Raw genomic sequence first — 13518 nt, forward strand, 5'->3', positions numbered from 1 at the left:
AAATCATCGCGGACACTTCACACTCTGCCACTTGGCATTTTTCCAAATTCTCCCTTCTGGAAAGCACTATAGGGCTCTCAATCAAAACACTTCACACCATATTAAAAGTTTCTTCCTCCAGTCAGTTAATCTGATTAACCATTCTAGTTAGTCTCCACACCCTTCACAACTCCCTCCCCCCTCTATTACCCCTGTCACTGCACTGTAAACACTTTAAACCACTGTTTATAATGCTGTTTACATTGTAAATACAGGCTGGGGTGTATGCACATTTTATTCCATATGCCTCCAACATATATAATTCTCTGTAATTGTTGAATGTTGTTTTTTTTATTGCATGACGAAAGGAGCTGCAAAAGGGTCAGTAATGTCATGAAGGATCCCGCATGGACTGTTTGCCCCACACTGCATCAGGGAGGAGGCTACGAGGCATCCACACCAGGACCACCAGGCTCAAAAACAGTTACTTTCCCGGAGCAGTAAGGCTGATCGGCACCTCCACCCACTACCATTTTACCAGTCGCCTTAAGTACAGCATAGTGTCACATTATGGACATTCAATCTATGTATATAAACTATTTTATGTACAGTATTTATATTTATTACGTTATTATTTTGTTATTTATCTCTTGTGTTTTTGTGCTGCTTCGGATCCGGAGTAACAATTATTTCATTCTTCTTTACACTTGGGTGCTGGAAGTAATATTAAACATTCTTGAATCCTTCGGCCATCAGCAACCCGGTCCAGTACAGGAATCCAGACCACATTTTACAAAATGCTCTAACGGGTTGAGTGAGCCGGGGCCAGTGTATCATTGGTGTTCCCTGATGTAACTGGGTATGGAGCGCTTGTGAAACTCTTCCCATCACTTTGCGAGCAGATTTCGAAGGACATGCCGGAGAAGCGGCTGGGTGCGGGGGCTGTTACATACTCTCTCATGCAGCATCTTTAGCCTGTCTGCAGCAAGATAACCATGGAAGGAAAGCGGGGGTCTTCCTTTTCTCCTGTGGTGGCTCTGATGTCCCTCTTCTTTTGGGGTAGGTCTACTTTGCACTGAACTTTCTGAACCAGTACTGAAGAGCTGAACTCCAGCTCTATGCGGGGAACAGTGGGAGCCAGGAACAGGCTGGTCAATTAGCAAGGACTTTATTACCCGAGCACTAAGCTGGATTGTTAGAATTTATTTTCTATGTGAGGCTAATACTGAAAAAGCCAAAGTGAATTTTGCACTGTTTGCGACTAACTGTCTTGCTCATCAGCAGTTTGCAAGTAGTTTTAAATTAATGTGAACCTCTTAACTTCTGAAAACAAAAACTACGCCGTCATTCCTTTCAGTAACCAAGGTTACGCCACTTACCGTTGCTTGGCAATTAGCGAACTAAAATCCAGTGCTCGAGAGGAAGGGATGGGAGACGTTTTCTGTTAGAACATCGGTCCATGATGATGTGCCGGCCTTTTAACCTACTCTAACATCAACCTAACCCATCCCTCCCACATTGCTCTCCCTCTTGGATGTGCCTGTCTAAGAGTTTCTCAAATGCCCCTAATGTACCTGCCTCTACCACCGCCCCTGCCCCCTCTGTCTAAAAAAATACGTCGGACATCTCCTCCTTACTTCCTTCCAATCACCTTAAAGTTATGCCCCCGGGTATCAGACATTTTTGCCCTGGGAAAAAGTTTCTGACTGTCCACTTGATCCATGCCTCTTATCATCTTGTACACCTCTATCAGATTACACATGAACGGCATGACAAAAAGAGAGGGTCTCTAATGTCCCCGCGATATTGAGAGTGATTGATGGTGAAGGGTGAAAGGTGAAATGTTTAAGGGGAATGTCTTCGCTCAGAGGGTGGTGAGAGTATAGAAGGAGCTGCCAACACCAGTGCTGGACGTGGGTTCGATTGCACCATTTCGGAGTAATTTGGATAGGTACGTGGATGGGAGGGGTATGGAGAGGGATGGTCCATGGGACAAGGCAGAGTAATGGTCCGGCACAGGCTAGATGGGCCGACGGGCCTGTTTCTGTGTTGTGGTGGCTCTCTGACTTTAAGACTAATTACGTACTTTGATCGTTAAAAACACCGTCCTGCTATTCTGGGTGTGATCTACTTGTCCTTTTAAATGTTTTAATTTGATTATTACACGAATCACAGGACCATTCACTGAGAAATTGATCAGAAGGGTTTGAATCACACCACAACGAAGGGAGTTTCTGAACGGGTTTTCAGAAAGAGTAAAACCGTACCAGGCATTTCCGTAGGACACAGAAAGCCTGTTCGGAAAGCTTGGGTGATAATGGGAGTTTGAGTGGGCAGCTGGCAGTGACAAATGATCGGTTCTGTTGGGACAGTTTGCTGCCTGCTGCGTTTAGTCAGCTCCAGCCGCTGGTGTCTGAACATGGAAGGACCTGGTAAGCCTTCAGCAATGGAAGTCGAAGAAGATGATGCAGTTCCTGAAATATGTGAGGATCATTTTGAGGAAGTTGTGCATTATGGAACTCCGCCATGGATGGTCCCAAGCCCGGCTGTGAAAGGAGGAGGGTTGGGCATGGGGCTAGCAACCCCATCCCGTAAAAACCCAGAGCTACAGAAGCTCCAAAGATCTCATCCCCAGGAGAGCAAGGATCTTCACCTCGAAGACTTATGAAGTCGTGTGGTGGAAGCAGAAGCCTCAGGGCCGCCCAGGACAGAGAACTCTGGTGAGCTGCTGTCTCTGGCTCTGCCCCAGTAGGGCTGATGGGCTCAAGACAAAGATGAATACATTAAGCACATCAATCTGTCAGTGACAGTGACATTTGAAAATGTGAGAAGTTGGCAAAAACAATGCGGCGGGGTTGTGCATCTGGCAGTTTCACTTTCCCATCCAGTACCCAACCTGGAGCAGGATCAGATCAAAGAACTGGAGATGAAGATGGAAATGGTGGAAACATGTTTATTGAAGACAGTGATGATGAGCTGTATGGTTAAGCATACACTGTGGACCACATTAGATCAGGCCAGTTGCATAACTTTTAAAATGCCGGGGGATCTCAGCAGGTCAGGCTGCATACATGGAAAGGAATAAACAGTCAATGTTTCGGGCTGAGACCGTTCATCAGTCCTGATGAAAATCTCGAACTGAGACATCGACTGTTTATTCCTCTCCATAGATGCTGCCTGACCTGCTGAGTTCCTTCAGCATTTTGTATGTGTTGCTCTGGATTTCCAGCAGCTGCATAATCTCTCGTGTTTACAAGTTGTACAATTTAGTGGATAATTGGTCACTGTAACTTGTCCCGTGATTAGGCTAGGGTTAAGTCGATATGTGGCTGGGTGGCAATATCCAAGGGTTAAATCGATGGGTGGCACTATCCAAGGGTTAAATCGATGGGTGGCTGGGTGGCAATATCCAAGGGTTAAATCGATGGGTGGCACTATCCAAGGGTTAAATCGATGGGTGGCTGGGTGGCACTATCCAAAGGTTAAATCGATGGGTGGCAATATCTAAGGGTTAAATCGATGGGTGGCTGGGTGGCACAATCCAAGGGTTAAATCGATGGGTGGCACTATCCAAGGGTTAAATCGATGGGTGGCTGGGTGGCACTATCCAAGGGTTAAATCGATGGGTGGCTGGGTGGCACTATCCAAGGGTTAAATCGATGGGTGGCTGGGTGGCACTATCCAAGGGTTAAATCGATGGGTGGCTGGGTGGCACTATCCAAGGGTTAAGTTGATGGGTTGACCTGAAGAGCTGGAAAGACATGTTCAGAGCTGTATCTCTAAATAAAACTAAATTTTCATTTCTTGGATTGTTACTTTTCTTCCCTTCAGTCCATTAGGTGTAATGTGTGCAGCTTGTCATAATCTGGCTCAGGAGCTTCTAAATAACCTATCCTTGATGTTGGATGTGAATTTATTTATTTAGAGACACTGTGCAGAACAAGCACTTTGGACCCACCGATCAGTGCCGCCCAGCAACCCACCGATTTAACCCCAGCCTAATCACAAGATAATAACCTTCTAACGTTCAAGGGCACTTCATCTCATGCTCTCAATATTTATTGCTTATTTATTTCTTTCCTTTTGTATTTGCTCAGTTTGCTGTTTTTCACACACTGGTTAAATACCTACGTTGGTGTAGTCTTTTATTGATCCTGTTATAGAACAACAGAACATAACCGCACAGAAACAGGCCTTTTGGCCCTCCTTGGCTGTGCCGAACCATTTTTCTGCCTAGTCCCACTGACCTGAACCTAGACCATATCCCTCCATACCCCTCTCATCCATGTACCTGTCCAAGTTTTTCTTAAATGTTAAAAGTGAGCCTGCATTCACCACTTCAACTGGCAGCTCATTCCACACTCCCACTGCTCTCTGTGTGAAGAAGCTTCCCCTAATGTCCCCTTTAAACTTTTTCCTTTTCACCCTTAACCCACATCCTCTGTTTTTTTTCTCCCCTAGCCTCAGTGGAAAAAGCCTGCTTGCATTCACTCACTCTATCTTTCCCCACCATAATTTTACACACCTCTATCAAATCTCCCCTCATTCTTCTACTCTCCAGGGAATAAAGTCCCAACCTATTCAACCTTTCTCTGTAGCTCAGTTTCTGAAGTCCTGGCAACATCCTTGTAAACCTTCTCTGCACTCTTTCAACCTTATTAATATCCTTCCTGTAATTATGGATAATTTATTATGGATTTATTGAGTATGCCCCAAGAAAATGAATCTCGGGGTTTGTTTACAGTGACATATATGTACTTTGACAGTAAATTTACTTTGAACTTTGAAACTTTGAACCTGTACATTTCTGTTCTGTGGGAGGAAACCCACACACACGGGAGGGAATACAGAGGGTGCTGGAATTGAACTCTGAACTCTGACACCCTGAGCGGTACTAGCACGCGCTAACTCTTAAATCACTGCAGAATCGTCTGTCTATCTCTGTTCTAATTGTTAAGGCAGATTCAGCTGCTTTTGCAGTGTGTAAACTGTAGTCTGGAAAAAAATAGCAAATGTTTATGGAACTTTATATTTTTAGGTGACGTGATAAATGCATGAATTTGAAAAATAAGTTTGAAATGTTATGGAACTTAATATAAGCTGTTCATCCAAAATTGTTCAATGTCATCTCCAGTACACAAGTATAACAAAGAATGAAATGATTGTTACTTCAGATCTGATGCAGCACAAACAACACGATAAGGAACGCAATATAAATATGCAAGATGACTTGTATACATTGATACTATGTCCGTAAGTGACACTAGGCACAGGAGTGTCTGTACATAAGGTGACTGACAGGAAATTTTAAAGTAGTAGTGGTGGTGGAGGGGTGAGTCCGTGGTGTTGATCAGCCTTACTCTTCGTGAGTCTGGTGGTCCTGGCGCGGGTGCTACGTAGCCTCCTCCCTGACGGGAGTGGGACAAACAGTCCATGAGCAAGGTGGGTGGGATCCTTCATGATGTTACTGGCCCTTTTCCAGCACCTTTCTGTCCTTGATGGGTAGGCTGGTGCTGGTGATGTGCTGCCCATTGTCGAGCCTTCCTGCCAGCTGCAGTGCAGTTTCTGCACCGTTTAGTCTCGCAGCAAAAGTTAAAATCCGAGTTGTTGCATCTCAAAAAAAAATCCAAAAGTTTTCAAAAAACTAAGCTCACAGTAAACTGGTTGGTGATAGAAACTGCCAGTAAAATTTGTTCAATTTTGTTGGGAGCTGAACAGGATTTAGGATACTTAAGTGGTAACTTCTAGCAGGTTGAATTTGTCCATTAAGGATGTGTAACATTAAGAAACTTTTAGATAGGCACATGGATGCAAGAGAACCAGAAGGTTGCATGAGAGGGAAGAGTTAGATTGATCTTGGATTGGGTTAAAATGACGGTGCAACATCCTGGGTTGAAGGACCCGTAACATGCTGTAATTTTCTTTGTACGTTACCACCGGTTATCACGGTAAAGTCCTCCCCACCATTGAACACATTTGTATGGAAGCTGTCACAGGAAAGCAGCATCCATCATTGGGGTCCCCCACCACCCAGACCAAGCTCTCTTCCCATTGCTTCCATCAGGAAGGAGATACAGGAGCCTCAGGACTCGCAGCACCAGGTTCAGGATCAGTTATTACCCCATAACTATCAGACTCTTCAACTAGAGGAGATAGGTTTCACTCGCCCCAATGCTGAACTGTTCCGACAACCTGTAGACTCACTTTCAAGAAACTTTCATCTCATGCGCTCTATTTATTGTTTATTTATTTATTTATTGTTGTATTTGCACAGTTTGTTGCCTTTTGCACATTGGTTGTTTATCTGTCGTGTTGTGTGTGATCTTTCACTGATTCTATTGTGCTTCTTTGTATTTACTGTGAATGCCCACAAGAAAATGAATCTTGGGGTTTGTATATAGTGACATATATTTAAATCAAACTTCGAACGATGCTATATCTTAGGTACAAACTTCAGCCACCTACCACCTTCTCTGTTCCCCAACTCTGGTGGTCTCTGTGGCTACTTAACAAGTGTTTTCTCTGAAGAGCTAATACTTTTGTACAGTGGGGGGAAGGGGAAGTTGTTTGAAGAATGCGTTTGGATTTTCTGAGTGGCTTCATTAGCTGGGAATTCAATGAGGCTTTCCAACTGATCCACCCCAGAACCCATCACTGTTTTTTCAATTAATGGTTGCTATGGAAAAGAGAAGAATCTTCTGGTGGTGAATGCAAAGGCTCCCAGCTACTTTCAGGGTAACAGTGGTTCTTTATGCCTGACAGGTGATTGTTGAGTCGGATGTGTTGTTGTGTTTTGCCGGCAATTCGAGCTGTATTTCAATGTTATGTTCTCAAAGATCAACTTTATTCACCTTTTAGTTATTTATTTAAAGGTACAGCACAGACCAACTACTTTCAGCCCACTGAGCCACACTGCACTGCATATCACCTATGTAACACTAGCCTAATCGCAGGACAATTTACAATGGTACTAACCAGTACGACTTTGGACTGTGGGAGGAAACTGGAACACCCAGAGAAACCCCCCCACCCCCCTCCACACACACGGGAAGGACGTACAAACTTTCTTACAGATTTGGAATTGAACTCTGAATTGTGGAATGCCGTGTGCGGTAATGGCTGCTCACTAACCAGTATGCTACCATGAAACCCGAACATTTGCAATTTACCTGTATTAATTAGGAACTTGCTGTGGTGTGTTGGTCAGGAGGTGACATGCAATTAAAAAAATACAACAATTAAAAAGAATGAAGACTTGTTTATAAAAAAAAAGTTAGAGGTTAAAGTACAGATACATCTTGTTCCAGAATAAAATGTGTATAAATACATAAATCCCAGCATGTATTTACAATGTAAACAGTATTATAAACAGTGGTTTAAGTGCTTACAGTGCAATACAGTGACTGCGGTAATAGATAGAGGGAGATGTAGGGGAGCTAACTAGAATGGTTGATCAGATTAGCTGCCTGGGGGAATGCAAGTTTTAAGATTCTATGTGTGTATTAATTCCCCACATACTGGAAGAATTGATCATGGACTTTGATGTCCTGGTACAACAGTCCTTCTGCCTTCAGAACAGTCCAGGGTTAGCAAAGCAATACGCCAGATTTCTCAGTGGAGTTCGTGTATTGTTAATTCACTGGTGTGAAGGTGAATTTATATTTAAACTCACTATGTGGCTGTAGTTAAGTTAGTTGGCAGAGATTCATTGAGATTCAGACTTCAGACTCACTGAATCGCAGGTCTATACTAGATCCTTACTTGAGCAAAACACCCAGTCCCATCCCACATCCCTCCCCTACCCCCCATAGATCTTCCATTTATACGTTCAAGTGTGTAAATTTCTGAGATCATTTTGGTAAACCTCTCTGTATTTTTCAACTGCCTTCATGTTTTGTTCCCAAGTCGGGCATACAAAACTGAACACAGAGCAAAGAACACTACACACAATTGGAGGGCTTTCGGTTCACAATATTGTGCCAAGCTTTAAAACTAATTCAAGATCAATCTAACCCTTCCCTCCCACATTGACCTCCATGTTTCTATCATCCATGTGCCTATCTAAGAGTTTCTCAAATGTCCTTAATATATCTATGCACCTACCACTCTTTGTGTAAAATAACTTTCCTCTGAAATTCATTCCTCCTATACTTTCCTCCAATCACCTTAAAATTATGCCCCCCATATTAGCCATTTCCACCCAATGCAAAGCTCCAGTTGTGGTTAACCAGTGTTTTCTAAAGTTGTAATGTCGCCATTTACAAGGACACCTTAGGCTGCTTAACCTGCCCTGTTGCCTTTAACAACTTGAGAATATAAACCCCCCATCTCACTGATTTGACACTTTTTAGATTTGCACCTTCAGATGCAAACAATCAAAATATAACTCTTCTTCAATTCCCTACTCTGGCCTCTTACCTCTCATGAGGGTGGGTGAGTTACCCCCTTCAAGGACTCTACCTGACCTGTTAAATATCTCCAGCATTTTCTCTTTTATTTTGGATTTTCTGCAAACTGGCTACTATGAGTTTTTCTCTCTTTGTTCAGCTCCTATTTACACCTCCTCTCAGCAGTTTTGCCACCATCGTTCCCATTTCCCATGCTCTCCATCCTGCACAGACATTCTGTTTGTTTTCCCCTCAGTTCCCCTTCTTTGCAACTTAAAGTATGTTTGCTTTCCAACTGTTTTTTGGTTTGTTAATTTATTTGTAATGATATTACTTCGTGTTGTGTTGTGCACCCAGGTCAAGAGGAGCATTGTTTTGTTTGGTGGTGTACAGCTGTACAGCTGAATGGCAATAAACTGAACTTGAATTTCTGAGTGAAGGGCATTCATCAGAAATGTTAATTCATTTGTCTCCATAGATGCTGCCTGACCTGCTGAGTTCCTGGAGCAGCTTGTGTGTGTTGCTCAAGATTTCCAGCATCTGCAGAATCCCCTGTGTTTATGACATGTTGTAGATAATTCATACAAACCAATACTCAGTGATGGATAGATTAGCTCTATTTGTCACATGCACATGGAAACGTACAGTGAAAAATGTTCTTTGCATCAATAATCAGCAGAGATGTGAGGACGTACTGGGGGCAGTACACAAGTGTTGCGACATTTCCGCCATGCTGCGTAGACAGATCGTTTCACACGTACGTACGTTGAGGTAGTACAGAAGAGTCTAAGTTGTCACCACATGAGACGTAGTGGCTTTAACTAGCAGTGAAGTGGGCAGGTGAACGGGAAATCACACACGCTGAATGCATCACCAGTGGAGTATACAGATACCAATGTGATTAGACCATAAGACGTAGGAGCAGAATTAGGCCATTCCGTCCATCGAGTCTGCTCTGCTATTTCGTCATGGCTGACTCCAGATCCCATTCAACCCCATACATTTGCCCTCTCACCATATAACCTTGATGCCCCAACCAATCAGGAATACATCGACTTCTGCTTTGAATATACCCACGGACTTGGCCTCCACCGCAGTCTGTGGCAAAGCATTCCACAGATTCACCACTCTTTGTTGGAAAAAGTTCCTCCTTACTTCTGTTCTAAAAGGTTGCCCCTCAGTAGTTTTGAGACTGGGCCCTATAGTTCTGGATACCGCCCCCCACCACCAGAGGAAACATCCTCTCCACATGCACCTCATCTGGTCCTTTCAACATTCAATATGTTTCAATGAGATCCCCACACATTCTTCTAAATTCCAGTGAGTACAGGCCCAAAGCTATCAAATGCTCCTCAGATGTTAACCTCTTTATTCCTGGAATCATCCTCATAAACCGCCTCTGGACTTTCTCCAATGACAACACATCGTTTTTTAGATAAGGGGTCCAACACTGTTGACAATACTCCAAGTGCAGCCGGACTATTGTCTCATAAAGGTTCAGCATTATCTCCTTGCTCTTATATTAAAATAAATGCCAATATTGCATTTGCCTTCTTTACCACAGACTTGGTCTGTGAATTAATCTTCTGGGAGTCTTGCGCGAGGACTCCTCTGCACCTCTGATGTTTGAATGTTTGAATTTTTCTCCCCATTTAGATAATAGTCTGCACTATTGTTCCTTTTACCAAAATGCATTATCTTACATTTCCCAACACTATCTTTCATCTGCCACTTTTTTGCCCATTCTTCCAATTTGTCTAAGTCCTGCTATAATCACATTGCTTCCTCAGCACATAGAAACATAGAAAATCTATAGCACAATGCAGACACTTCGGCCCACAATGCTGTGCCGAACATGTACTTACTTTAGAAATTATCTAGGGTTACCCATAGCCTTCTCTTTTTCTAAGCTCCATGTACCTGTCCAGGTGTCTCTTAAAAGACCCTATCGTATCCGCCTTCACCACCATCGCCAGCAGCCCATTCCACGCACACACCACTCTCTGCGCAAAAAAATTTACCCCGACATCTCCTCTGTACCTACTTTCAAGCACCTTAAAAGTGTGCCCTCTCGTGATCGCCATTTCAGCCCTGGGAAAAAGCCTCTGTCTATCCACACAATCAATGCCTCTCATCATTTTATACATCTACCTCTCCACCTATCTTCATATCATCTGAAAACTTTGCCACAAAACCATCAACTCCATTACCCAAATCATTGTTAAACGTTGTGAAAAGTAGCATTTCCAATACTGACCCCTGAGGAAAACCACTAGTCACTGACAGCCAACCAGAAAAGGCCCCTTTTATTGCTACTTGCTGCCTTCTGCCTGTCAGCCATTCCTCTATTCATGCCAGTATATTTCCTGTAGCACTAGAGGGTTTTATCTTCTTAAGCAGCCTCATGTGAGCCATCTTATCAAATGGTTTCTGAAAAACTAAGTAAATGACATCCACTGCTCCTCCTTTGTCCACCCCTTACCACTGAGGATAGGCTAACTGGCCTATAAATTCCTTTCTTTTGTCTTCCTCCCTTCTTAAAGAGTGGAGTGACATTTGCAATTTTCCAGTCCTCTGGGACCATACCAAAATCAAGCGATTCTTGAAAGCTCATTTCGTGAAATGCATCTGTTATCTCTTCAGCAACCTCTCTCATGCCTCTGGGATGTAGTCTATCTGGTTCAGGTGACTATCCACCTTAAGACTTTTGAGTTTGCCTAGCACTTTTTCTTTGTAATAGCAATGGCACTCACTCCTGCTCCCTGACACTCACAGACCTCTGGCACACTGCTAGTGTCTTCCACAGTGAAGGCTGATGCAAAGTACCCATTAAGTTCATCTGCCATTTCTTTGTCCCCCATTACTACCTCTCCAGCGTTATTTTCCAGTGGCCCAATATCAACTCTCACCTCCCCTTTTTTCTTTATATAACTGTTAGGAAACTAGTCATGCAGTGATCAGAGAATTAATAACAAAGTGGTCTAGGTTTGCAGGACGAAGCCTCGTGACCATGAACTAGTTCAGTTTCTGTGACACTTTGCAAGGACATAGAAACAGGCAGGAAAAATCATTGTGGACACTGCCCACCCTACAAATGCCTTTTTTTCCCCCCCAAAAAGCTCCCTTCTGGAGAGTCTATGGGACTGTTAAAACAAAGACCCCACGCCATTTTAAAAGTTTCTTCTCCCAGGCAGTTAATCTAGTTAGCCCCGCCCCCACTACCCACTCTCTCTGTTGCCTCTGCCACTGTACCATTTTTAATAATTTTTATAATGCTGTTTACACTGTAAATTCACATTAGTTAGAGCTTTATTGACATTGCTGAGAACAATGAGATTACAGTGCTGCTCCAAAACAGCAAACTGGCTGTTTTTTATTCAGTGACCAAAAGCTCGATGACTACATTTAAAATAGTGTCGGAGTTATTTACAGCGACGTCTAAATTGAAACTGAATTAAAACAAGCAACTGTGAAGTTAAAGGAAACAGTGGCTGGCCCCGTTCAAATGTTGCACTTGCTCACGTTATAAAATACAATGACCAAATACAACAGAATCAAGAATTAAGGCTGAAATTTAAAAAAGATCAGAGCTCTGGTAACGGTCCCATTTAAACCCAAATGTTACACACGCCCGTGTATTGCGCTTGGAGATTGTCCATTGTGCTATGGACTTTGGGTGGGTGGGGTTGGGGGCATTGTTCAGTTGCACGACAGCCCTGGGGAGAAAGCGGGTTCTCAGTCTGGATGTCCCTGCAGGAGGTTTTTGTATCTCCTGCCAGATAGTAGGAGATTGAACAGGGGTGTGATGAGTCCGTCACGATGTTGTGAGCCCACTTGAGACATTGTGAGTTGCAGATGATTTCCATATCTGGTAGTTGTGTCTACAGGCTGGTATTTGTACACATTTTATTCCATATCTGCCCTTTAACCTCTATCTTCATTTTTTATAATTGTTGAATGTTGTTTTTTGTTGCATGTCGTGCCAACACACCTCAACAAATTCCTAATACATGTAAATTTATCTGGCGAATGAAGATAATCATTGATTTTTAGTTTTGGTGTGAGAACCCAGTGTCGGAAAAATATACTTGACCTGACTAGGTTTCAGGTGAAGTATACTTTGCAGAGATACGTTACAAGCAGCTGCTTATCATGTGGCTGGTGATTTTTTTGCAGTAGGGTCACTGTCAACTCGGAGTCAAGCGCCCTTCTGTGAGCTACCGCCAGCATTGTGCGTCTTTGCAGGGCCGAGGAGTGAACCCAGCCACATCTATCAGCCCTTCCTTTCTAGCTGGTTAACGCATCAGCTCTATCGTATTGGGTTACAAGATCTTTTTGCATTCCTGCCCTTCATATCACAATGCTGAACAATGATGTGCATAAGGTGACACCAAGAGGGTTGGTAAAATATTTGAATGCAGCAGCCTCTCCTGTAATGGTTACCATGGGAGGCTGTTGAGAGGGCAGGGATGGTAGTATATGCTTGTTAAAAGGATAACCCCTTAATAATAATGATCAGTTAGGCTCAGAGAGAATCTGTCTTTACTGACTGGTACCTTATTGTCTCAACTGAAGACCATGTGAATTTACACAACTGAATACCTGGGCAGTTTCTCTGACCTTCCGTGAACAGACAAACAATACATGTTTCTAATCTAGTCCCCAGATGTACAATGTAGAGGTCCTATACGTCCGCGTTGGTTGGTCTCTGGAGAGTAGTTGCTCATTTGCATTCTAAGCCTCTCATTTTTTTACTCTTCCCTCACCAGTTCAAATGCTGCACTTCGATCTCGGTGGCTTGAGATCACCTGAGAGACCTGGGTCACATGATTGACTCTGGTCTAGGGCTACAGTCAGTATTGTTCCATGGCCTTTGCCCTCAGCTTCATACCTTTCGTTCTTCTCAACTCTGGTTCAAACCAGGTGACCCAGACACTGAGGCTACGTCCACACTACACCGGATAAATCCGTAACCGAAGCTTTTTATCTTCGTTTTTACCCTCTGTCCACACTAAAACGGCGTTTTCGTCCCCTGAAACTGGAGCTTTTCAGAAACGCTCTCCGAAGTGTGTAATTTTGAAAACGCCGGATTGGCCGGATCAGTGTGGATGGGGTAACCGGAGACTTCTGAAAACGCTGTCAGACGGCAGCG

At 43.5% G+C, this 13518-nt stretch overlaps 1 protein-coding gene across 2 annotated transcripts in view; it reads left to right on the forward strand.

Annotated features, from left to right (window-relative positions):
* Nucleotides 1–894: 894 nt before the first annotated feature.
* The window catches only part of LOC140731162 (protein crumbs homolog 1-like), a 150209-nt gene continuing 137585 nt past the window's right edge, over nucleotides 895–13518 (forward strand). For both annotated transcript variants that reach the window (XM_073052560.1, XM_073052561.1), the window contains exon 1: nucleotides 895–1038. In XM_073052560.1, the coding sequence (XP_072908661.1) occupies nucleotides 975–1038 (64 nt within the window). In that variant the 5' untranslated portion in view covers nucleotides 895–974. The remainder of the gene's footprint in view (nucleotides 1039–13518) is intronic.

This window comes from Hemitrygon akajei, chromosome 7, assembly GCF_048418815.1.
Source record: "Hemitrygon akajei chromosome 7, sHemAka1.3, whole genome shotgun sequence".
In the NCBI taxonomy this organism is placed as follows: domain Eukaryota; kingdom Metazoa; phylum Chordata; class Chondrichthyes; order Myliobatiformes; family Dasyatidae; genus Hemitrygon; species Hemitrygon akajei.